Consider the following 25,425-nt stretch of genomic DNA (forward strand, 5'->3'; position numbering starts at 1 on the left):
TATTAACAGACATCTTTGTCTACCACTGCAACCAACCAACCAATCAACCAACCCTCTTTTCCACCCAACATTTTGGTCTTCAGAGCTTACTACTTTAGAATTTTAAGCATAAAAAACTTCTGTTTTAAAGACAAGAACAGTGAGCATCAGGAAATCTAACAAGTGCACCATAAAATTATCCATTGAAAGCCATCAGTATTATGAATCTAATAGAATACATACTTGTAAGATTTTTCATTATAAAAGCAATGCAAACTGGGTCACCTGGGTGGCTCAGTCGGTTAGACCTTTGCCTTCGGCTCAGGTCATGATCCCAGGGTCTTGGGATTGGGCCCCCATATGGTGCTCCCTGCTGCTTCTCCCTTTGTCCCTCCCCCTGTTCGTGCTTTCTCTCTCTCTCTCTCAAATGAATAAAAATCTTAAAAAAAATTTTTAAATAAAAAAAAAAGCAAAGCAAACTAACTGAAAATTGGGAAAATATTTAAAAACATTAAAACTTAGCTATTATCTTACTAAGCAAACACAATAAATATTAACACAGAATATTTTCTTTTAAAATTTTCAACAATGATGATGCGTTTATAATGCTTTTAATCTGGTCTTTAATTAACATTATTATTTAGAATCTTTCCTTGAACATTTGAACATAAATATTTTAGGTATATTCAAAAATGTAATTTATTCATAAATTATATATTCGGATATAATTTCAAATAGTAACTATGAATAGTAAATATTTCATCTTGTAATTGCACCATAATTTACTGATGCATTACCCTATTATTTCCTATTTTTTACTATTATAAGTAATGCTGCTCTAAATTCTTGCTATAAAAAAATCTTACTGTGTTTTATAATTTGCTTTTAGACCATATTCCCAAGACAGTTTAGGAATACACTCTGGAGTCAAACTGCCCTCGTTAAAACCTGTCTTAAATCCTTTCCAACTGTGTCACTTCAGGAAAGTCAACTAACCATCCTGTGCTTCACATTTCCTCATCTGTAACATGGAGAGGATAGTAATAAAACCTATCTCATAAGGCTGTTATGAGGACCAAATGGGTAGTTTATATACAGTACTTGAAATAGTGCCTGAGGCATACTGTAAATACTATATAAATATCAGTATTAATGTTTCTGAGCCTTAAAATTGCCTGAAACTTAAAAAAGCCTTAATGAATGTACATGCCTAGCAGTAAGGTATGTCCATTTTAATTTCATTAGATTTTCACCAGCATTTGAATATTTTTAGTGTTTGTTTTTGTGTGTGTATTTGTGTTTATGAATTGATATGTGAAAAAGAGTATTTCATTGCTATTTACAGGGCTTCCATGTTTATTGAGGAAAACTGCCACTGGAAAGTAATGGGAGCCTTTGTGATTTAATCTAGGGATGTGGAGTTTGTCTCTTTAAGAAATAAATAAATCCACTGATATTTGCATTATCTTTCTGATTTATCTAATGATACTTACTTATTTGATTTATTTAATAACCTTCATTTAAAAAATAGCACTCACATATTTTTTTATTCCTCAGTGTTATAGACTCAATGTTTATGCCTCCCTCTAAATTCTTATGTTGAGACCAAATATGATGGTTTTTGGGAGTGGAATTATTGAGAGGTGACTAGGTCATAAGGGCTGAGCCCTCTTAAATTGGATTGGATTAGTGTCCTTATAAAAGAGACCCCAAGAGGTTACTGCCTATGTTCTCCTCTAGGATTCTGATGGATTCCTGTCTCACACTGAGGTCTTTCATCCATTTTGAGTTTATCTTTGTGTGTGGTGTAAGGGAATGGTCCAATTTCATTGCCTGTAATGCACATCGCATTCTAATGTACTGCATATGCCATAACGTGTGTCCTGCTCTTCTCCTTTTAAAAAAAGAGAGACCCCAGAGGGTCTCACCCCTTCCACTATGTGAAGACTCTCTATGAACAAGGGAGCAGGCCCTCACTAGACACCGAATCTGCAGGTGCCCTTATGTTGGACTGCCCAGCCTCCAGAAGTGTGAGGAATGTTTTTTGGTTAAACCCCCCCAGGCTAGGGTATTTTTGTTATAGCAGCATGAATGGCATCTGATTTTGTTGTTCACTCCAGTCTTTTGGTACTACAAGTTTCCTATTCTGGAATTAGAAACTTCAGCTTCATTTATTTGGTAAAATTACTCAAATATATTTTTCAAAAAGGTACCTTAGTGATCTTGCTGATCCAAAAATATCTTTTTGTTGCTTTCACACATGAATGATAATTTAGATATTAACATTTTAGGACATTACTTTTCTTAAAAGATTTATGGATTTTGTTTCATTGTCTTCTGGAAGTTATGGTTTTACAGTACACATCCAAATACAATATAATTTGTTTCTTTGAAGTCAAAACCTCTCATGTGTCTCTTCCCGTGGTTAAATGAACAGAGTTGCTTCTTGCCATAAAACTGTAAAATGTTACCAGAAAATATCTTGAAGCTGTTATCTTTCCAATTCATTTTCTGACTTTGTTGAAAAATTCAATTTTCCCAGTTTCTATTCCTAAATTTTTCTATTATATCCTTAATTATTTTCTATTGTTTTCTTCTTTAGAAACTAATAATTAGTTGAGAGTGCATTAACCATAACCTATCTTCTATGGCCATTATCTTCTCTCATGTTTTGTCTTTTTATTAATTTACTAAAAATCTGAGAGTCAATAAAGTTTATTTTGTGTCTCATTGTTTCAATTTTCTGGAATAACCAGCATGTTTTTTATAGCTATCAGCATGGTTTAATTTCTATTTCCGTGTTCTTATTTTTAAAGACTGTTTTTTTTTAAAGTTCATTTTGTGCTCAGCTTATCGTGGTTTTGTCTTCTTTACAATATGGTATTCTGTTTTAATGCAAACAATGTTCTTCTGATTCTTACTGAGATCATTAAATAGATGTTTTTAATAAACTTATTGCATGGGAAAGGATTTTCTTCTGATATATGAGAAGATACTTCTCTTTCCCATTCTTTTTCTTTACTCATTCTTAAATAAAAATCTGTCTCAAGAAAAGACACACCTCATAACTTCTGAGTTATGTCAATTTGTCCAGGTGCTGAAGAGTACTCTGATGCTTATATTGTCTATGGAACTCCTAGGATATAGAAGGTTTTCATAAGTGAGAAGTTCTCCTTCCTCTTCATAATTGCCTTCCCTACCCTCCAGGCAAAATAAAGATATAGGTATTGGGTTTGGGCTGAGACAGATGATGTTCTAGTGCACATCTCAAGCTACTGTAGTCTCTACTCATTTATATGAGTACTCTGACTCAACTATTATAGTAACAAAGAGAACATTCAAATTCAGTCACAACTTGATTCTAAACAAGTTATATGAAAACTCAGGTTTTTATTTTGTGGTGCACATAAAAAAGAAAAAGGGAAAATAAAAACAAATACTGGAAAGAAGGTCATGAGATTACATAGGATTGTACTTAGCAGATACTAATATTCTCATTTTGTTTTATTTTATTACTTTTTTTAGATTTTTAAAAATTTATTTATTTGACAGACAGAGATCACAAGTAGGCAGAGAAGCAGGCAGAGAGAGAGAGAGGAGGAAGCAGGCTCCCTGCCGAGCAGAGAGCCTGATGTGGGGCTCCATCCCAGACCCCTGGGATCATGACCTGAGCTGAAGGCAGAGGCTTTAATCCACTGAGCCACCCAGGTGCCCCTAATATTCTCATTTTAGATATTAGGAACAAAGTCTCCTACAAATATCAAATCATTATGTCATATACCTGAAGCTAATGTTATGTGTCAATTATAGCAATACATTTTTTTAATTGTTAAAATTTACCTTAAAAAATCTCAAAGAAAGTTCAAACACTTGACTAAGGTCATGGATATACAAAATGTTAGAATTAGGGTTAAGATAGTACTTTAGACTTAATGTGATTTCCTTTACCCTACAGAAAATTTGGAAAGAGACTTTTTAAATATTTTGTTTTAAAGAAAGTATTCCAGCATCATATGCCAAGTGGTTGGAATAACTCAATATTATTTTATTATTTTTTGAAAAGAGTCTTACTGTGAGAAGTAACACACAAGTATATAACCTTCTACTGAAAGCTAGCACATTAAAAGGCCAGGAAGGGAGAAGTGGAAATAGACAAATACCACATGATTTCACCATATGTGGAATTTAAGAAACTGAACAAACAAGCAAAGGGGGGGAAAAAAAGAGAGAGGCAGATTCTTAACTACAGAGAGCAATGTGGTGGTTACCAGAGGGGAAGTGGGTGGAAGAGTGGGTGAAACAGGTGACAGTGTTTAAGGAGGGCACTTGTGATGAGCACCAGGGAGCGTTGAATCACTATATTGTACACCTGGAACTAGTATCACACTGCATGGTAACTAAATGGAATTTAAATAAAAAATTTAAAAATGTGAATAAAAAATAAAAGAATAGGAGAACTCTAAAAGAAGAAGGAAATACAAATGCTTTCCAAGCTGAACTGATTGGTTAATGCCACCCACAGTCTCAAACATCATCAGACAGGATCTTTAAATTCTCACTAGCTGGAATGTGAAATTGCCAAAGTAATAAATTGCATTCACTTCTAAACTTCTTCAGTGTTACTTATGTTATTACTTACTTCTAACAGAGGTGAAGAAGTTATCAGGACTGATATGAGCATCAGCCAAATTATAGATTTATAAAGAAAAGTAGCAAATTGTTCATTAACAAGAAAGGTAATACCTTCCTATAAAGTTTACTGTACTCACATTCCATTTCTAGTAATAAAATAAAATATCTGCAAAGTCATTAATTGATTAGATATTACCATATTAAAATTTGGAAGGTTCTTTGCTGAGTATAGAATCTTATCAAAGGCAGATTGATTATTCTATTAAGTATTTCATCCAAATGACAGGTTGTTTACCCCATTCCACAACCAAATACTTTTCTCTTTTTTTGTCACAAAAAATTTCTGATTTCAAATTCTCTTTTTTAAGGTTTTTCATTACATTCCAACCTTGCTACATACTACCATCTTAAAATTTGTAACACATTTTATCATATTTTCCTATTAGGATACAACAGAATGGTTGTAACTAATTTAACCTGTTCTTTTATACTTTTTATATTCTTTTGTACTTTTCCTATGAGATAAGCAGAGCTCATTTTTACAGGCTATACCATTTTATTTAATTACTAGTTAAAGAAATATTTTCTAATGAAGATGAAAATAAATCCAAACATACTTACCACATGAAGAATTTTATTCTCTGTTTCATACACAGTACAGTCCTTCAAAAAAAAGAAATATATTCATTAGTTTAAAAAAATCAGACATGCCTTTTAAAATACTTTCTTAGGAAATTTACTACAATTTGAAAAAGTCTCGACAATTCAAGCAAAAACAGCAATAAGAATTAAAAAAAATCCAGAATGCCATATATTAAAATATTCATAGTAGTTAGCTCTGATGGTCAGTTACAGAGATATTCTTATTTTTGTTAAACTATATTTTCTAATTTTACACACATATCATAGAGAATAATTACATTAAACAGAAATAAAATCAAATATTAAAAAATATTGTAACATTCTCTGTCTAAATTTTTATGTGTGATACTTTTTGTTGCAGTATTCCCAATATTTCAAATACGAATTTTTTATAGATTAGAACATTAGGAAAAACATTAATATTTATTTTAATAGTCTTAGTTTCAAAAATGCTTTTATATTTTCAACTGTTGTAGGTTATCAAATATCCTTTACACTATGCATTTAAAATTGATACACACTACTAATAAATATCAAGTTCATAGTTTTTTACTTAAATTAGAATCTTTGGAATTATAAATAATTATTTTTTAAAATCACCATTGTCTTTTTACCTGCAGTTGCTAGATTTATAATGAGCAGAAATACAGCAAAGTGATCTTTGCTTAGAAACTTTGTTTCTATGTCTCATTTTTCTTGAGAAATTTATAAAATGGGAATGATATTAGTAGTAACCCAATAAGGGTATTGTGAGGAATAAATGAGAAAATGGATAAATAGCTTAGCATAGTATCTGGCATACAATAAGTGATAAATACATTTTAACCATGAATTATTGTTGTTCTATGTCTTTATTTTAAAAATTTAAACTAATTACCTTTACTTCAAAATATAAAGTTAACTAGTTACTATTTGACCATCTAATTTTGAAAGAATAACCATGTTTCACAGTACTGCATATTTTAAGGAATGATAGCCCATTTCATTTTTTCCCCTGAATTTAATTTTTTAAAAAATGGATCTTGTTGAACATAGTTTTTGATAATGCCATTTCACCAAAATAACTTGTCAAAAATATTATGTATTTTTATCAGGGGCAAAAGTTTTAGAGTTAAATTTAGGTGATTTATTTCACAAATTAATAGAAAAACTTAAGGACTGGGCCTTTCCATACTGAAGGGCTTCTGTGCTGACGAAGAAGTCGGTTACGAATTTAGCCATATTCGTGTCTCTATAAATTAAGTATGAATTATGTGTAGAGGGGAGACAAGGTATAGATAAAGTATTTATACTGGGAAAGTACACTGTACTTACATCTGAATTTGGAAGAATCCAATTTTACAGAATTAATTTCAAACACAATTACACTGGTAAGAGATGATTTGGGAAAAGTTGGAAAGTTGCCCAGTTTCCCCAAGCCACCTATACAACTTGCTTCAGCTATAATGGATGCAAGTTTGATTATTTACCTACCTTCCCCGAATCAGAGAATATGATTAAATGTTCAAACTTCAAAGGGATTCTCCTCAAGGAAAAAAGCAAATATGATCTAAATGGATATCCTGCGAGTGATACAATAATCACACAGAGAATAACTATTTCAAGTTCCTCAAAATATCATACTTTACTTGCACATCCCTAGTGTAACATAACAAAAAGAACTGGTAAATAAAATCTTATACTATTGTCAGTAATCATATTGTTTGTTGGTAGTAGTGTTTTCAATCTTTACTGTTTTGCTGAAACTACTGTGTTTTATAGGATGAAGCAACTGAACAGTTATGCGATACTACTATCATTCTATCAGTTTTGGCATCCTAAGTAATTTTAGCATGAGACAAAGTAGATACATATACAAGAAGGTAAGTAGAACCTAGAGTCTCTTGATGTATCATGTGGTACACGTATGTATGTATTGCTTAGTGTCGCCCACTGAAAAGACACAATTAACTGAATAATGAATAAATTCCTCAGTTAGTGATTTTCAAATATCATTTCCTGGGCCTTCTAGGAAAATGGTGGATTCCAAATCTGGGGTAGGAAATGTAAAAGATGAGCTTGGATTGTACTGTGACACAGATAAGAAGAAGCTATTAAACTCTCTAAGGTTTGATTCGGAAGGATTCAGCAGGATTCGGAAGTCAAAAATAAGTGACTTTTACTGGCTAAAGATGGAGCAATTTAGGAAACTAAAAAAAAATAATAGTTATAGCGGATGGAAACAGTAAATTTCATACTAATTATAATACATATTAATACAGTTGATGATTAATTTCATATATACCAGATACATCCAAAAATATTCAGTAACAGTTGTATAATACTGCATATATTAAACATGGCCCCTGACTTAGAAAAAGCACAGGTTAGGGAGATAGATAGGCGTTCACACAAATAAGTTAAAATATGTAGAATGCCAAAGTTTTCATAAAGTTTAAGTTTCAATAACTTCACAAGCATGAAGGCCACAAAATATAGAAATCAATACGTGAAAGGCCAATTATTTAAAATTTTATAATACTGATATATTTCTCATTAAAATGCAAAGTGCCCACTGTATTGTGCTATGTACTTGCTCAAGTCAAATTTCAAACTTTGTAAACACATGCATCAGCTCCTGCTTCTCAGTGACCAGAAGGATTAAATCTATAATCTGAGCTTTAAGATTATTCAAAGAATGAAGTACGGATGCATACTTGACAATTCTGACATGGCCAACGAAGACAGAGTCTAAAAGAGATACATCAGGTGACTGAAGTGGACAAGGTTTTCCACCAGTCTAAAAAACTATCACAAACATCAAAATTAAAAACTTACTACTGAAACAAACAAAACCAAATGACTATAAAATAAATTGGAATAATTAAATTTTGAAAGGATGTTTATATTATGTTTGTAGCATATTCACATATGTGGCTTTATTAAAGCTTAAATTTGCACTAACACATTTGGGACACTTGCAATTACTATAATAAAGGCAGGGTCATAGGGCTGGGGGAGCAGAGGAGGAAACAACTAACTCTGCCTTTAAAAAATCAGGAAAGGTGACTTTTTTTTTTTTAAAGATTTTATTTATTTATTTGACAGAGATCACAAGTAGGCAGAGAGGCAGGCAGAGAGAGAGGAGGAAGCAGGCTTCCCGCTGAGCAGAGAGCCCGATGAGGGGCTCGATCCCAGGACTCTGGGATCATGACCTGAGCCGAAGGCAGAGGCTTACTTAACCTACTGAGCCACCCAGGTGCCCCAGGAAAGGTGATTTTTAATTGAGTCTTGGAAAAAATGGGTTTTTAGGTAAAGAAAATAAAGGCAGCACTACTGCAAAAGCAATCAAACTACCCTCAAACACTTCTAAGCTACTGCAATAATTTTCAGATTTTAGCTCTGTATACATGTAAGAATCACTTGCAAAGTGGGTTAAAATGCAGATTTCTGGGTTCAGCCCCAGATAAATGGACAGGGTAGACCTGGAGTGGGGGCCCCATCATGATTTTGATGAAGATGGTATTTTGAAAGACAATCTATATTATAGGATAAGATGTGACAGAAGAACACCAAAGCAAATCAAACCAAAAATGACCAAATATATAGAACCTGAAAGACCATAAACTGATTTGAAAATAGTATCTGCTGGCTCAGTCAAAACAGTTCTCAACTCCTCGGAACTATCTGCTTTTGTTTCACATTCTCCCCAATTTATTGATTGACTTTTCCTTTTTTTCCACCCAGTAAACTTATTTCTTTCCTCAACTGCTCATCACTTTGAATAACTGCTTCTACTTGTATCTATCTCTACCTTCCTTCAGCCGCATGGGCCTGTTCATTATTGAAAGCCAAAGGCTTTCGCAAAGGTTGGGACACCGCATAATAAAAACCAAACAGAACAAAACAACACAAAAAATTATGTATTAACCTGCTACTTTATGTTATGGAGAAGAACAGAAACTAAATGACTGTGTTCTATTTACTTAAGCTATCATGTTAAGGAGTTCATTTTATTATGCTGAATATTTAAATAGCCGTAGGTACCTTAGGGGATTCATTTTATTAATAAGTTATTTTATTTCCATCAAGACATGAATTTAAAATATTGGCTCCTCAGGTGTGGGTTTTATTAAAACTTAGGGCCAAATATTTTCCCCCAAAAAATAATATCCCAAGTTTTAAAAGGAAAATAGCACCAAATATGGAGAAATCCACATTTTAAAGGACCTATTCATACTAAGAAAAGGTATACCTCTGACGTTCTACTTATTTTTAGGTTAGGATTAAATTTAGATTTTTAAAAGTGGATTTAGAGCTATGCTGCTATATACTCCTAGGAATTCTCTTCAGTAGCTCATGCTCTGTCTCCTACTGTGCATGGAAAATGACACTTGCAATTTCTTCTTTATTCTTTTCCATATAATGCTTCTACAAACTATGTGATGCACATTTAAATGTATCAAATTCCTAAGAAGACAATATTCATAAAGATAATGAGTGTTTCTTTAGATCAATTTTTTCTTTTTGAGAAGGCTAAGTATGCGCAGAAACCGTCCTCCACAGATGAGTTATGTGCCCACACAGGATCATAATCAGTTATTGTTCTTGTGAAACAGTGATGCAACTGCCGTATGGAGCCGCACACATAGAAACCCTTCTTCTGTCCTATGAGAGCTCTCACTGATGTTCCTTACTTTGTCAACACATCTTAAGCATCCTGGGGTCATGATGTTCAGTAAAAGTAATTATCTCTCATCAATTGTGTATCATAGTCATAGGAATAGCTCATTAACATTGAATACATAAAGAAAGTGAAGAAAAATAGTCTATGTTTCTAATGCTGCATACAATTATATTTCTTGGAACTTTGGAACTATGAATGCTCTAAGTTTTCATATCTTTTTTTGGTATATTATAGTATACATGTACATATAATATAAAACTATTGTTTTGGTGTTTTTTTTTTTTTTTTGAAAGACAGCATACCCGCATGCAAAGGGGAAGGGCAGAGGAAGAGGGAGAGAGAATACCAAGCAGGCTCCAGGCTCAGAGCCTGAGACAGGGCTCTCTCTCATGACCCTGAGATCAGGACCTGAGCCAAAATTGAGTCGGATGCTTAACTGACTGAGCCACCCAGGTGCCCCTAAAAAATATTGTTTTGCTTATATGTAATATTTAAATAATCCATCTATGCAAACCTTTAATAATGACACCTTCATACCAAATATTTCACATATTCAATTGTCAAGGTACCAGAAAGTCTCCAATGCTTAAGTGATTAATTCATATGAGTTAGTGTTTATTCATTCACTCATTCATTTACCCAAGTCACAATTCCATTCACCAAAAATGGTTCCTGGGGCAACTTGTAAGTGCAATTCAATGTCAGGCACTATCAGGTAATCAAAGATAAATTAAACTTGGCCCTTGGCCATCATTCTTTAGTGGAGAAATTGATCAAATAATAATATAAGGTATATGACAAATGCTCATAGAAGATCTCATAAAAAAGAGATAAATCCTAACTTGTTAATCTGGAATGACTTTCTGGAGGAGGTACTTTACTGACCTTAAATGGCTTTTGAATCTGGAAATTGGGGGTTCACAGGGAACAAACATTTCAGCTTGTGCAAACACAATGAACAAAGGCATGATGAGAAGTAAGCACACCAGACTAGAGCATAAGATATGTGGAATGAATGCAACAGGAAAGAAAGTCTAGAAAATAACATGAGGTGATACTGTAGAGAGCTACCAATTATAGGCTGGAGAAATTTTGTTTTGAAGGGAATACAATTTTTATTTTTCGTGACAATCTATTTTGAAGCCCTGTTCAACCAGGATAGCACTTTAATTGGTCAACTGATAATTTCTTGTGACTTTATTTTGGAAGGGGTTAAAGTCAGGGTAGCTTACATAGTGCCATGGCTGGTGTTAAACAGCTACATTAAAATGGTGAGTGTGTGTGCTGCGGGCAAGGGGAGGAGGAGAGGAGTCCAAACTCTGTGATCCAGCTAACAACTCTAATAGCCATTTCTTCTTGGCCCTTTTCTCATTTTTTTTAACTTTCCCTTAGTTACAAGAGTCATTTACAGGTCATTTTTCAGATAATGAATCTCTGTAAAGCTGTGTATCTTTCTAGATATACCAAGTAGACATTTCATCTCTGGGGAGGATGGAGGAGTGTGTACTTTACTTTACTCAGATTCAAGGAAGTGCTCAGAGATGTCTGAACATTGAAAGTATGTGGTCAAATATATGTTTTATGAAAACAATGGAGAAGAAATTGTGGATTTGGAATGGAAGAAAACTGGAGGTAGCAAGATCAGTTGGCATGCTCTTTCAATAGAAAATGTAATATGTAGGGGCGCCTGGGTGGCTCAGTTGGTTAAGCAGCTGCCTTCGGCTCAGGTCATGATCCCAGCGTCCTGGGATCGAGTCCCACATCGGGCTCCTTGCTTGGCGGGGAGCCTGCTTCTCCCTCTGCCTCTGCCTGCCATTCTGTCTGCCTGTGCTCGCTCTCTCTCCCTCTCTCTCTGACAAATTAAAAAAAAAAATCTTTAGAAAATGTAATATGTAATAATCCAATCTTGAACTGAGTTTATGATGATGGAAAGCAAGTTGAGGAGAGGTGGCTGACATACATGTAGCCAAGAATAAGAATTGGGTGATTGATTCATCAGGCACAGAGGATGATGGGGAGAGGAAAGTTAAATATTACTCCAGGGTTCAAACCTGAGCAAATGGATGGATGGCTGAGTAGAAATGTTAGGAGAGACTCTGGGGAGAATAAAATAATTATATTTGGGGCATGTGAAATTAGAGGTGGCTGAAAGATAGGATATTTTATACAAAGCTGTCCAGCAAGCAACTGAGTAAACTGAACTGGATGTAAAATAAAGCCAGACCTGTGAGTATTTACACTGAAGTGACAGTTAAAGGCCCAAGAAAACAACAATATATTCATTAAAAAAGAAAATGTATAGTGAGAAGATAGCAGAAGACAGAAGCTCAGACAATGCTTACATTGTCTGGGAGTGCTTACATTGTCTAGGAAGGAAGGGTTAGTTGTGTGGCCAGGAGTAAGGGGTAGAAAGTTGTACTACAGAAACATACTTGTTAAAACTTATAGTGATAAGAGGATTATCATAATTATGTTCTATGTCTGTGCTGCTTGAAATTCAGTAGTTTTTATTTTTTTTAAAGATTTTGTTTATTTACTTGACAGACAGAGAGAGATCATAAGTAGGCAGAGAGGCAGGCAGAGAGAGGGGGAAGCAGGCTCCCCGCCGAGCAGAGAGCCCAATGTGGGGCTCGATCCCAGGACCCTGAGATCATGACCTAAGCCGGAGACACAGGCTTAACCCACTGAGCCACACAGGCACCCCCAAATTTGGTAATTTTTAGACATATGTGGCTCCTGAGCAATTAAAATGTGCAAAGAAAGAACTGGATTCGTAATTTTACTTTTTTTTTAAATTAGTTTTAATTAATTTAAATTTATATTTCAGTTGCCACATGCAGCTAGTGGTCACCATGCTAGCCAGGAGGTCAGGTCTAGAGAAATATACTATGGTCCTCCCAACAGTTATGAAATGGGAAGCCACTTAACAAGATTTTCAAACAAATAACAATAAAGCAGCAGCTGAAAAGAAAGACATGAAAGAGTTTAGTTTCCAGTTATTGACCAGATGCTTCACTTTTTTTTTTTTTCTCCCACAAGAGCTGATTCCGGTCTATTGTGACATCTACAGTAGCAGCATAGTACAATGAAAGCAATTCTTTCTGTAGGATGATACACAGAAAAGAGCTATTAAAAGGAATTCGAAGTAGTCATCACCTAGCTTTGTGGGCACAGAGAAAGCAGTGCTAGGGGTAAAGGCTTTGCAATGGATGGAAGATAAAAGTCCAAACAAAATTTGGATGCATTGAAAGAGCAAAAGCTGACTGAGTGCCCTGAGTGAAAACAATGTCCATAGTGAATAGACAGTCACCCGTCTTCTTGAATGTGTTATCAAAATGTTACTGTTAAATTTCAGATCTATAAATATCCTTGGCAAACAAGAGAGGCAAAGGTATAACCAACCGCTGTGCAAGTTCCTCCTTGGCAACCCTTTCACCATTTTGGCTAGCTTGATGACCAAAAACTTGTTGGAGCAGTCTTCTTGCTATTGTTTTGGGAATGAGAAGAGAATTCATGAAGAATGGTATGAATCTTCGAGCACTGTATCAAAAACTAATGATGTATTTTATGGTGACTAACATAACACAATAAAAAAATACAATGTAAAAAAAAAGAACCTAAACTTTTTTTAAAAAAGATATTATTTATTTATCTATTTTATTTTATTTTTAAAGATTTTATTTATTTATTTGTTAGAGAGAGAGAGAGAGAGTATGAGCACAGGCAGACAGAGTGGCAGGCAGAGGCAGAGGGAGAAGCAGGCTCCCCGCTGAGCAAGGAGCCTGATGTGGGACTCGATCCCAGGACGCTGGGATTATGACCTGAGCCGAAGGCAGCCGCTTAACCAACTGAGCCACCCAGGCGTCCCTATTTATCTATTTTAAAAAGAGAGAGCACATGAACAATGGGGGAAGAAGGAGAGAGAGAGAGATTCTTTTTTTTAAAGTTTTTATTTATTTATTTGACAGAGAGAGAGAGATCATAAGTAGGCAGAGAGGCAGGCAGAGAGAGGAGGAAGCAGGCTCCCCACTGAGCAGAGAGCCCCTATGTGGGGCTCGATCCCAGGACCCTGAGACCATGACCTGAGCCGAAGGCAGAGGCTTAACCCACTGAGCCACCCAGGCGCCTGGGAGAGAGATTCTGAAGCAACTCTGTGCTGATGGCAGAGCCCAACTGAAGTGGGTCTTGATCTCAGGACTTTGAGATCATAACCTGAGCTGAAACCAAGAGTCAGACGCTTAACTGACTGAGCCACCCAGGTGCCCCTCTTGAAATTTTCAAATGACCCATTTTGAAAAGAAATAGCTAAGATTTTTCATTGGGTTAAATAAGGTATTGAGTTGTAACATACAAAGAGCAATAAACAAGGGATGGGAGGAGAATGTGAGTGGGCATGACCTTAGTGGTCATCTGTAGTCTTTCCATCAGGGAACACAGCCATTTTCATCTGCACCTTGCATCATATTGCTCTTCAAAATTCTGTCTACTTTCTCCCGCACTCCCTCAGAGGCCATCTAAAATGAAAGCACATTTGGATTTAATATTTTTTAAAGATTAATTTATTTGAGAGAGAGAGAGAGAGAGCACAAACTGGGTGAGGGGCAGAGAGAGAAGGAGAAGGAGAGAAGCAGATTTTCTGCTGAGCATGGAACTCAACATGGGCCTTGATCTCAAGACTCTGAGATCACAACCTGAGCGGAATTCAAAAGTCAGATGTGTAACTGACCCAGACACCCAGGTGTCCCTCCAGTCTGGCTTTAATCACTCTAGTCTTCACAACGAAAGACTACTGTCTCAGTAGTTGAATGCATATGGAAACTAATCTAGCATATAAAGACTTGGAAATGCAGGCAGAGAAGTAAGGCTGATTGCTTTTTCAGCATCTTAATGGCTCTGTAATAAATCTAAAAACTACTCAGGATAATCAAGATTGAGTGTCAAAAGGGATAAAAAGTAAAAATGTCAAGTTAAGGTATTAATGACCAGAAAACTCATTAGGGTGACTGTGATCCGTATAACTTTAATAGCTTTATTTTGACAACCTAAAGAAGCAGTGAGCTAATCCCCATCATGAGCTAAGTTTGTTTATTCTGCATGTCTTGAGTCAAGACCTAAATATTTTTTAAAAGATTTTATTTATTTATTTGACAGAGAGAGATACGGCGAGAGAGGGAACACCAGCAGGAGGAGTGGAAGAGGGAGAAGCAGGCTCCCTGCTGAGCAGGGAGCCCGATGTGGGGCTCCATCCCAGGACCCTGGGATCATGACCTGAGCCAAAGGCAGACACTCAACAACTGAGCCACCCAGGCGTCCCAAGACCTAACATTTTTGAAAGGCCTATGTCCTATATTTTATGTTTCCACAGGTTATCTGTTAATCTTACTCTCTCCCATTAGATGGTCAGTATTTTCAAAGAACGAACTCAGTTGTGTCTTAAATTCTCGAGGTTCTCTTTTCACTCTATAAGTATAGTCTCAATTTATCATCTATGAGTATTTTATTCCATTGATTCTCTATTTTCACATTCTATAATAAACATTTCACATTGGCTTTAGAGATTAGGTACATAAATGAAATTTTAAAGCCATTTTTTTAAAAATAAAATTTCTAATTGCCAAACTAACACAGTACATTTAGTTTCTTTACACTCTAATTTTGTACCAAAATAGACTGAGTTTCAGTTTTAAAATAATTTTAAAGATGAGCTTGGTTTTAAACTTTAATCTGCATGATCTCAGCAGATATTTACAACAAAAATAATTGGGCTTTCTCTGCATGCGTGAAGATTCATATTATGTAAAAGACATCAAGAATTTTATATTTGTACAATAAAGTTAACATTTCTTTGTAACAAAAAGTCTCTCTAGCTTCCAAATGTTCAAGTTACTTACTGCAATGACCATCTAATATATCATAAGGGAAAGAATATCTATAGAGTCTAAGTGATGAAAGACAATTTTTCCCTTGTGACAAATTCAACTAAGGAGCTCAAGCAAAGATAAATACTATGACCCCTCATAAATGAAAATATAAATTGAACATTACTTCATCAGTTCAAGATCATCCACTTGGCCGCCTGAAAAATAAATGCAAATTATGGTATATTTGAAACAAATTCCAAGTATTAGTCTTAAAAATTCTTTAGTCCATATATATTTATCCCTTTTATCTCTTTAGATTGCATTTTCTTAGACAAAATGGAAGCATTTCTTTTCAATATGTACATCTGAAAGGGTAACATTGATACCCAGGCACTCAATAAATATTTTTAGATCATTAATGATAATAATATACTTAAATCCTAATAAATACTAAATTTTCCAAGTAACAATAGCAGCCTACATCTAGGCATACTTTTGTACACCCTCAGAAATCATTATCATAAATAATCAGTATCCATTTAGGGTTTCCTAGTAGTAACACTGAGTGATTATAAGACAGAATTTTATGCTTTGAAAAACTTCAAGAGGTCTTCCCCTTCCCACAAAACCTATCACCAATATTGCAGTAGATTAGTTAAGATACTAAGATAGTATCGCAGTAGATTAGTTAAGATACTAAGAGACACCAATGCATAAGAACACATCATTGAGAAGAGAGAAGAAATTCTTTGAACTCAACTTTTACCAACATATTTTTTGGATATTTCAAAATTTTCCACATAATTTAATTTTATGGTGCTTTCCTTATGTTCAAATAAACAAGATTATTGTCCTTAAAATTCTGGTATAATGCTATACTGGAATTCTTTATATATTCTTTGCTATATCAGACTTGTATTATGCTTTCTAAATATACGTTCCCTTCTTTTAAAGAAAATATTAAACTTACTGTAGCTACTGAAGTCAGTCATTGCTGTATGACTTACTTTGTCCAATGAAATGTGGGCAGATGTGCTTGCCCCATTTGCAGAAACATGCTCTTACCTCTCTGCTGTGATGACCAGCAATGTTCAAAAAGAGGCTACTCTGGGATTTGAAGTGAGGAGGATATGGAGTAGAGCTATAGTAATCCAGGCTGGATATAAAGCATGTGCACTGGACATGAGTGATATTAAAAGTGCAAATATTTCTGGGTTGTTTATTACTGCAGCGTAATCTAGCTTAACTCGACTGATACAATCTTCCACCAGATAGAAGGGTTAAAGCTAGAACACATATGAAAATGAAGACCTAACCAATGCAGAGTTTAATGCAATAACTATTCCATTATTTTTTTTTAATGTAAGCTCTACACTCAATGGGGGGCTTGAACTTACAACCCTGAGATCAAGAGTCACATGCTCTACCGACTTGAGCCAGACAGGAGCCCCCATTTTATAAATTTTACATGCTGTACTTCATTTCAAGAAATGTACTACTTTTCAGAAATGCTATGTCTTTCCTTACACAATGCAATTTGCAGTCAGCCTCAGATTACACTCTTTACTTCATTAAAATCTAGTCTTTCACCATCTTGTGTTTGTATATCATTTTTGTCTCATTTTATTAGTCTTATCTATGCTCACTTGTCCTAATTACTTAATTCTGACCAGTTCTTCAAACATGCCAATATCAAGTATAATCTCAGTCCATTATTTCACTTGTGTTAGGGCCTAATTTCATCTGAATTACCTGTGTGATGTTGGTTGTCATTCTGACCCAACCTGAGGGATATGGGTTATTAAAAACTACTTTGTCAGTAAAGACCAATGTCTTAGAAAATTGGTGCCTGTAACTAGTAGCTCCCTATATTTTTTGGTATGCTTTAATCTTTTATAAGCATGAACATTTGTAATGATTTAATGATAATCTATAGGACATAAGGATCCATAACATGCTGAAAATATTATTTCTTCTTATTTTATTAAATTCCCAGCATATTAGTTTCTAACATTGATTTCTCCCTTATTATAAATGCACAATGACATTTTCATTAATATCTTATGTTTGATGTCTTAAAGAACATGTTTAACTAGCCTCCTCTATAAATGTGTCACCTCTGGGTTGATATCACCTATAAATAGTTGAACCTACTGATCCACAGTTCTCAGTCATTCAACCTATGGTAGAGTTCGGGGAACTTGCCTCTTAACAAGCTTCCCCAGGTGAATTATAGACCATGAACAAGGCTTTGAGAAAACACTATTCTTGAACCCATCCATTTTCTTCTCACCTCATACTCCTCTCATTCTAAATCAGTTAATTATGAGCACAGTGGTTATCAACTTTGGCTTCAGGTTAGAATCAATGGAGGCATCATTTAAAAACTACTCATGCCAAGCCTGACCATAAAGAGTCTAATTTAATAAGTCTCATGGAGCACAGATATCAGGGCTTTTAAAAAGCTCCTTGCTTCATTCTAAGGAAAAGCCAAACATGAGGAGAAATGAGCAGAAAGTATTACAAACAATGTCAAAGCATGGATCTAAGTCCTGGTCATGTCACTTATTGTGTCATTTTCCCTCTCTAAAATTCCATTTACTCACTTACAAAACTGAGATAATGACATCTGGTCTACCTACTTCACTGGGTTATTGTGAGGAAAAAAATCTGATTCTGATAACATGTTGTAAAAGCACTTGGCCAACCTCAAAATAGCCGTGTTATTATTCCCTGACCATTAAACTTTGTATAGACATTTTGTTCTTCCAATAATTTTTAAATGTCATAAGGAAGGGGTGCCTGGGTGGCTCAGTGGGTTAAGCCTCTGCCTTCGGCTCAGGTCAAGATCTCTGTGTCCTGGGATTGAGCCCCACGTCGGGCTCTCTGCTCAGCAGGGAGCCTGCTTCCTTCTCTCTCTGCCTGCCTCTCTGCCTACTTGTGATCTTTATCTGTCAAATAAATAAATAAAATCTTTAAAAAAATGTCATAAGGAATAGGGTTCATCTAGATAGGGTTTGAGGGAGGGGTACAAAAGTGGACAGAAGAGCCCAGAGCAGTATACTTCAATTCTAAAAGGCAGTTCAGTTGGGAGAGAAAGCAGGAAAATATTTCTGTAGACAGTTTAAATGTGAAGAAACAGAAAGCCTAGTGAGATATTTTGTAGGGTAAGGAGGCCTGTGGAAGACAGTGAAACATTAAAATGGAAATTAACAGTTATATTATTAGTAACTGCTGAATAGCACAACTGTAGACATTTTAAAAGACATTTTAAAATGCCGTTGGGGATGGCACTTAAACTGTAGCAAGATACATGAAATAGTTACAGAACCAGGACAAATAAAAGTATGTAATTGAACCTTTTCTTTTTTCCTGCTTAGGTACTTTCATAACTCCTACTCTGGCACTACACAGTCTCAACATTATATTCTATATTCCTTTACAGCTCAGGTTTCCAAATTTGGTATCAAATCAAAACTGGAATTTTAAAGCTACAAAAGCATTCCAAATGATACCCAGAAATGCACACATGGATTTATTTGGGAAGGCTGAGCAGACTGGACAGTAATGGTAACCTTTTCTAACTCCAAAACTAGCCCTCTCCTCCTAGTCTCTGGTCCTCTCCACAGGAACCTCTCCTTCCCTCCCCTCTTCTTTCCTCTTATCTTCTCTCCCTTCCCCAGTTCACTAGCTCATTACCTGTTTCATGGAGAACACTGGTACTATCACCACTGTTTCCTGCCTCCCCCACTCATCTTCCTGAAGTTGCAAGGGTTAGTAGGAGAAAGGATAGGAAGAAGCAGCCTTAAAATTTTAAGGACTAATTTGTATTTGTAATAATGACAATAGACCTGGATTTCATCGACTTTGAAAAGAATTGTTTTTTTTTTTTTCTTTTCAGGCTTAATTCTCTTTAGGTCTTCATCAGCATCACAGTGAGTTATAGCAGCTAAACCTACGATCTGTAGTCCTTTTTTGGGGGGAATCTTAAGGGGAAATGAGTCCTCTCATTCTTTCAACAAACATTTGTTTGCCAGGCACCAGAGACACAGAAATGCACGAGGCAGATACCTGCTTTCACCAAGTCTCCCACAGCAAATCTTTTCTTAAATGGACTGGTATTACTTTTGATTTTATCTTTAAAACGAATCATCATGGTATAAGACAAATGGTAACATATCAGGGACTCTCTCCTGAAGTTTATTTTATCACCTGTAGGGATAAGAATCATGTAACCCATCTTTTTTTTTTTTTTTTTAAAGATTTTTATTTATTTATTTGGCAGACAGAGATCACAAGCAGAGAGGCAGGCAGAGAGAGAGAGAGAGAGAGGAGGAAGCAGGCTCCCCGCTGAGCAGAGAGCCGGATGTGGGGCTCCATTCCAGGCCCCTGGGATCATGACCTGAGCTGAAGGCAGAGGCTTTTAACCCACTGAGCCACCCAGGCACCCATAATCCATCTTTCTATATCTGCTTCCATGCACATAACATAGCAACAATGGTAGAAGTTCTATCTTGTTAGGGTCTTTGTGAGAAAATTTTAATAGCCTCTTGAAAGATGAAATACATCATAAGACAGCATGGCAAACACATTGTAATTCAGAGAGTAGGAAGACAATGAAAGTACATTACATAATAAGCAATAAAACTTTCAGAACAGGATGTAGTACAATTATAAAGTTGTGCATGTCCAATTACTCTTCCATGTAATATATTTAAAAGTAGGCATGTATCCAAATGTCCATGTTCAGCAAAGTGAATAAATATGGAGTAGATACACAATTAAGTATTATATTAAGTGAATGAACTACATAAGTGGACAAAACATGAATGAATTCAGAAACACAAATCAAGTGAAACAAGTAATATGCACAGTGATACCATTTTTTACAAAGCTCAAAGACAACCATAACTAAATGGTATGTTTACGAAAAATATATAAAACTATTTTAAAGAAGGGTGGCTCGTGGTGCAGTTGGTTAAGCCTCCAACTCTTGAATTCAGCTAAGGTCATGACCTCTGGGTTGGGAGACTGAGCCCTGCTCGGGGTTCACGCTCAATCCAGTGCCTGCTTGTCCCTCTCCCTTAGCTCCTCCCCCTCCCCTGTACACTTACTCTCTCTCTCTCCCTCTCTCTCTGTCTGTCTAAAATAAATACATGAATAAAATCTTAAAAAAATTATTTTAAGGGGGAAAAAACCAATAAACACCCTGAGAAGAGGTGGGGGTAATGAGATAGGGGAGGAGCACAAATGTAACTAAAACAATACTGGTAATGTTCTACTTATTAGATGACACATTCACGAGTATTTGATTGATTGTTATGCCTCATAACATATATATGACACGCATTCTCTTGCATATATATAAAGTATTACATAAATTTTAAAATATAATGCATGGAAGAAAACAGAAGTCTGAGAAATATTATCCTGCCACTTGCCATGTAAAAGAATTGGGCAAGTATAGTACACCATACCTCCAGTTCTTCTGTTATTGCTGATGGTGATACTGTCTACATCTTTAAAAGTGTTCGGCAGGATGCTCATATATAATAAATATAGTCTAGGTTTTCAAAAAAAAAATAAAGCTATGAAAACAATCTATTTCAGCATTCATTTTCATATAATATATAAAAATTTTTAAGTTTTTTTCATAAGTCAGGCCAGTGTCAGAAAGCTGGAAGGATATTGTGATTATGTCCCAGTGTTCTAAATAGTGCTTTCCATTTAGTCTTAGCATGCAGTAATCTTATCACTCTTATTTACCTTTTCATCCTGAGCTTTCAGAAAATTTATAGCTACCGATAAATATTTTATATCAAGAATGAGGATTTCTCTGTGTGTGTTTATATTTATGTCAGTTATAAAACTGTATTCTAGGCCTTTTAAAAAGATACAGGCATACAAATATAATATAATATAATCTCAGTTTTGCAAATTCTATATACTTTTAGTTTTACATTTGTCTTTAGAATAAAAGTCATCAAGTTATCTGGGTATTATGCCTAATAGTTTTAGATCTAACTTCTGATTCACTATATAAGGACTATATAGAGAAGTTTTAAAAAATACTGGTTTTGCGGGGTGCCTGGGAGGCTCAGTGGGTTAAAGCCTCTGCCTTCGGCTCAGGTCATGGTACCAGGGTCCTGGGATTGAGCCTTGTGTCAGCGGGGAGCCTGTTTCCTCCTCTCTCTCTGCCTGCCTCTCTGCCTGCCTCTCTGCCTACTTGTGATCTCTGTCAAATAAATAAATAAATAAAATCTTAAAAAAAATACTGGTTTTCCTACATCATGATCAAGTAAACAGCTGAAGAAAACAAAGGATTAAGTATAATTACATTGAACTAAATATACTGTTTGTTTAAATACAAAGTAAAGAAACCAGAATCACCTTTAATGTTTCCATCAACAAGTATGCTAAGTAATACAATCCATATTGTTTAAGATTTACATATAAAACTTGTCCTGGTTTTCTGTCTGAAATGTCCCAGTTTCAATCTCAAGAGCCCCAGTCTAATTTTCAGGTCACCTAGAATGTCTGATTCAGGAAGGTTTAAACACTAACCCTAATATAGCAAAAATAGTATTTAAAGTTGTGTCTGAGATGAATGAGAGGCTATCCTGGCTGGGCTTTTATAGGTTTTAATACTGACTACACGAACCGTATAATATATACCATGCCTACCGCAGTATAATTTATATCCCTTTAAAACTTCACATAGATTTACTACTTGAATCTTAATATCCCTTTTACAACACACATTATGTAGGTCTGAGTATTATACACAGGCATTGTACTTTTATATGTTTTGAGTTTTCCATTTTCAATTCTAGGTATTGTGAATATGTGGATGGGATGGCAAGTTCACAGGTGACCAAAATTCGCTCCTGTATTACATCAAAATATCTTCCAAAATATGAAGCACAGTCATCAGTTTGCATTAAAATCTAAAGAGCATCCTAAATTAAATCAAAGTCCTTTTTAAAAAAGCACTCATTCTAGAAATAGGTCTTTCTTCACTGGTACGCAATACTGAAAGTTATCAGAGCATCACTCCTTCTAATTTTTACAGAGTAAAAACTACCTGAGTTCAGTTTCCAAGGGCTTTTTTGCTATATAAGATAATTAAAATGGTCATTTATTAAGCTCCCACTGAATGCCAAATTATGGGCTAGATCAATTTCCATTACTCACAACAACCCTACCATAATCCAACGAGATATGACCCATTTTTACAAATAAAACAAAATGTATCAGAAATGTGAAACGATTTGTTAAAGTTCATACACGGTATCAAAAAGCAGAGCTAAGATAATGAACTCAGCTATACTTTATATCAAAGCTCACTACACTATTGTGCCATAAAATAGAAGACTAAATGATATAAAATGTCAACCAAGGGGTGGCTGGGTGGCTTGGTTGGTTAAGTGTCCAACTCTTGATCTCAGCCCAGGTCTTGATCTCAGCATTACGAGTTCAAGACTTGTGTTGGGCTCCACACTGGGTGAGTGTGTGTCTTAAAAAAATAAGTAAGTAAATAAAATAAAATGAAATAAAATTAAAAAAATAAAATAAAAATGTCAATCAAGAAGGTAAAGCAGGTACTGTTCATACAGATAAGGTATAATGAGGCAAAATATAATAGCTATTGTCAGAAAATTTATAGGTCAAATTTCCTTCCATAAATTTTTAATGAAATTTATTTATTATGTTTAAGGATTTTATAGGGAGATAATGAGAGAGAGCACGAGTGAGGAAGAGAGGGAGAAGTGGGCTCCCAATGAGCAGGGAGCCCATTGTGGGGCTCGATCCCTGGACCCTGGGATCATGATCTGAGCCAAAGGTAGATGCTTAACCAACTGAGCCACCCAGGCACTCCAATCTTTAATGAAATTTTAAAAATCACTTCTAGGCTATTTATTTTTACAAAATTATGCAATCTTTATTTTTAATTTTTATGTTTTTTAGTATTCACAAATATATGTTCTAAGAATTTAAACCACAAATACCAATTCAATAAATCCTAAAAAAGCTCTTCTTTTCTCTTAAGTATTTATCTTGAGTAAATAACTGGCTTAAAATAGATTAGATTCAGGTAGGAATACATTTTAAAAAGGGCAATACACTCAATATGTTCATTTATATTTTTATTTTAAAATGCATATTTAGAAAATATTTTGTAAACAATTTACTTTCACTGATTTGTATTTAAAATAGTGTAAAGGTAAGAAAAGAGATTAGAAAACATATATACATAATCTAGACTGAGTTGTCCATCAGAAATAAACACTTTCAATATTGATTTTTGAAGAATATTTTTTCCATTTTCTTGACTAAAGATTGAAAAATAAAATAACACTGGTCAGATTGGCTATTATCAAGAAGACAAAAAGTAACAAGTGTTGGTAAGGATAGGAAGAAAAGGGAACATTCCTACATTTTTGGTGGGAATGTAAATTGGTGTCACCACTATGAAAAATACTGGAGGTTCCTCAAGAAATTACAAAAAGAATTACCATATGACCTAGCAATTCCACTTCTGGGTATTTATCCAAAGAAAATGGTAATACCAATTCAAAGAGATACATGTTCATTGCTGCATTATTTATAATAGCTAAGATAAGGAAGCAAACTAAGTGTCTATCCCCAGAGGAGTAGATAAAGATGTTGTGTATATATATATATATATATGCATATATATATATATATATATATATATACACATACATACAATGGAGTACTACTCAGCCATAAAAAAGAATGAACGCTTGTCATGTGCAACAAGATGGATCTACCTAGGGGGCATTATGCTAAGTGAAATAAGTCAGGGAGAGAAAGACAAATCCTGTATGATTTATCTTACATGTGGAATCTAAAAAAGCAAGCAAACAAACAAACAAAACAAAACAGAAACAGACTCATAGACAGAAGAAACAAACTGCTGGGTACCAGAGGGCAAAGTCAGGAAGACAAGCAAAATAAGTAAAGGGGATTAAGAGGTACAAACTTGCAGTTATTAAAAAAAAGGTAATTCATGGGGATATAATTTACAGCATAGGAAATATAGTCAATAATACTGTAATAACTTTGAATGGTGACAGATAGCAACTACACTTATTGTGAAATTCATCATGTATAGAAATACCAAATCACTATGTTGTATACTTGAAACGAATATATTTTATGTCAGTTATACTTCAATTTTAAAAATAATAAAAATAACAAGTTTAGAAAATAAAATAAAATACATCTGATGAGTAAATGTAGAATAAAATGGAACAAATGAATTGTAAAAAAGTCATACTCACAATTTAAATACAGATATTTATTGTAGGAAAGCTCAAAGCAATAGCACAGCTTTTTCTGGTGCTTAGGTTGGGATTTCTGTAAATATTTTTTACAGTTTACTGTATTTTAAAAGATTAATGAATATTGTCACTTTATAAACTTTTTTTTTAAAAAACAAGGTCTCAAAGAATACAAAAAATCTAATTCAAAAAGATATATGTAACCCTATGTTTATTTCAGCATTGTTTACAATAGCCAAAATACAGAAGCAGACCAATGGTCCATCGATAGATGAATGGATAAACACACATACAATGCAATATTACTTAGCCATAAATATGGCTGAAATCTTACCAT

At 34.7% G+C, this 25,425-nt stretch overlaps 1 protein-coding gene across 5 annotated transcripts in view; it reads right to left on the bottom strand.

Annotated features, from left to right (window-relative positions):
- The window catches only part of CNKSR2 (connector enhancer of kinase suppressor of Ras 2), a 282,715-nt gene that overhangs the window by 159,035 nt on the left and 98,255 nt on the right, over positions 1-25,425 (bottom strand). For all 5 annotated transcript variants that reach the window (XM_047716254.1, XM_047716253.1, XM_047716252.1 and 2 more), the window contains exon 5: positions 5,233-5,274. In XM_047716254.1, the coding sequence (XP_047572210.1) occupies positions 5,233-5,274 (42 nt within the window). The remainder of the gene's footprint in view (positions 1-5,232; positions 5,275-25,425) is intronic.

This window comes from Lutra lutra, chromosome X (assembly GCF_902655055.1).
Source record: "Lutra lutra chromosome X, mLutLut1.2, whole genome shotgun sequence".
Lineage (NCBI taxonomy): Eukaryota > Metazoa > Chordata > Mammalia > Carnivora > Mustelidae > Lutra > Lutra lutra.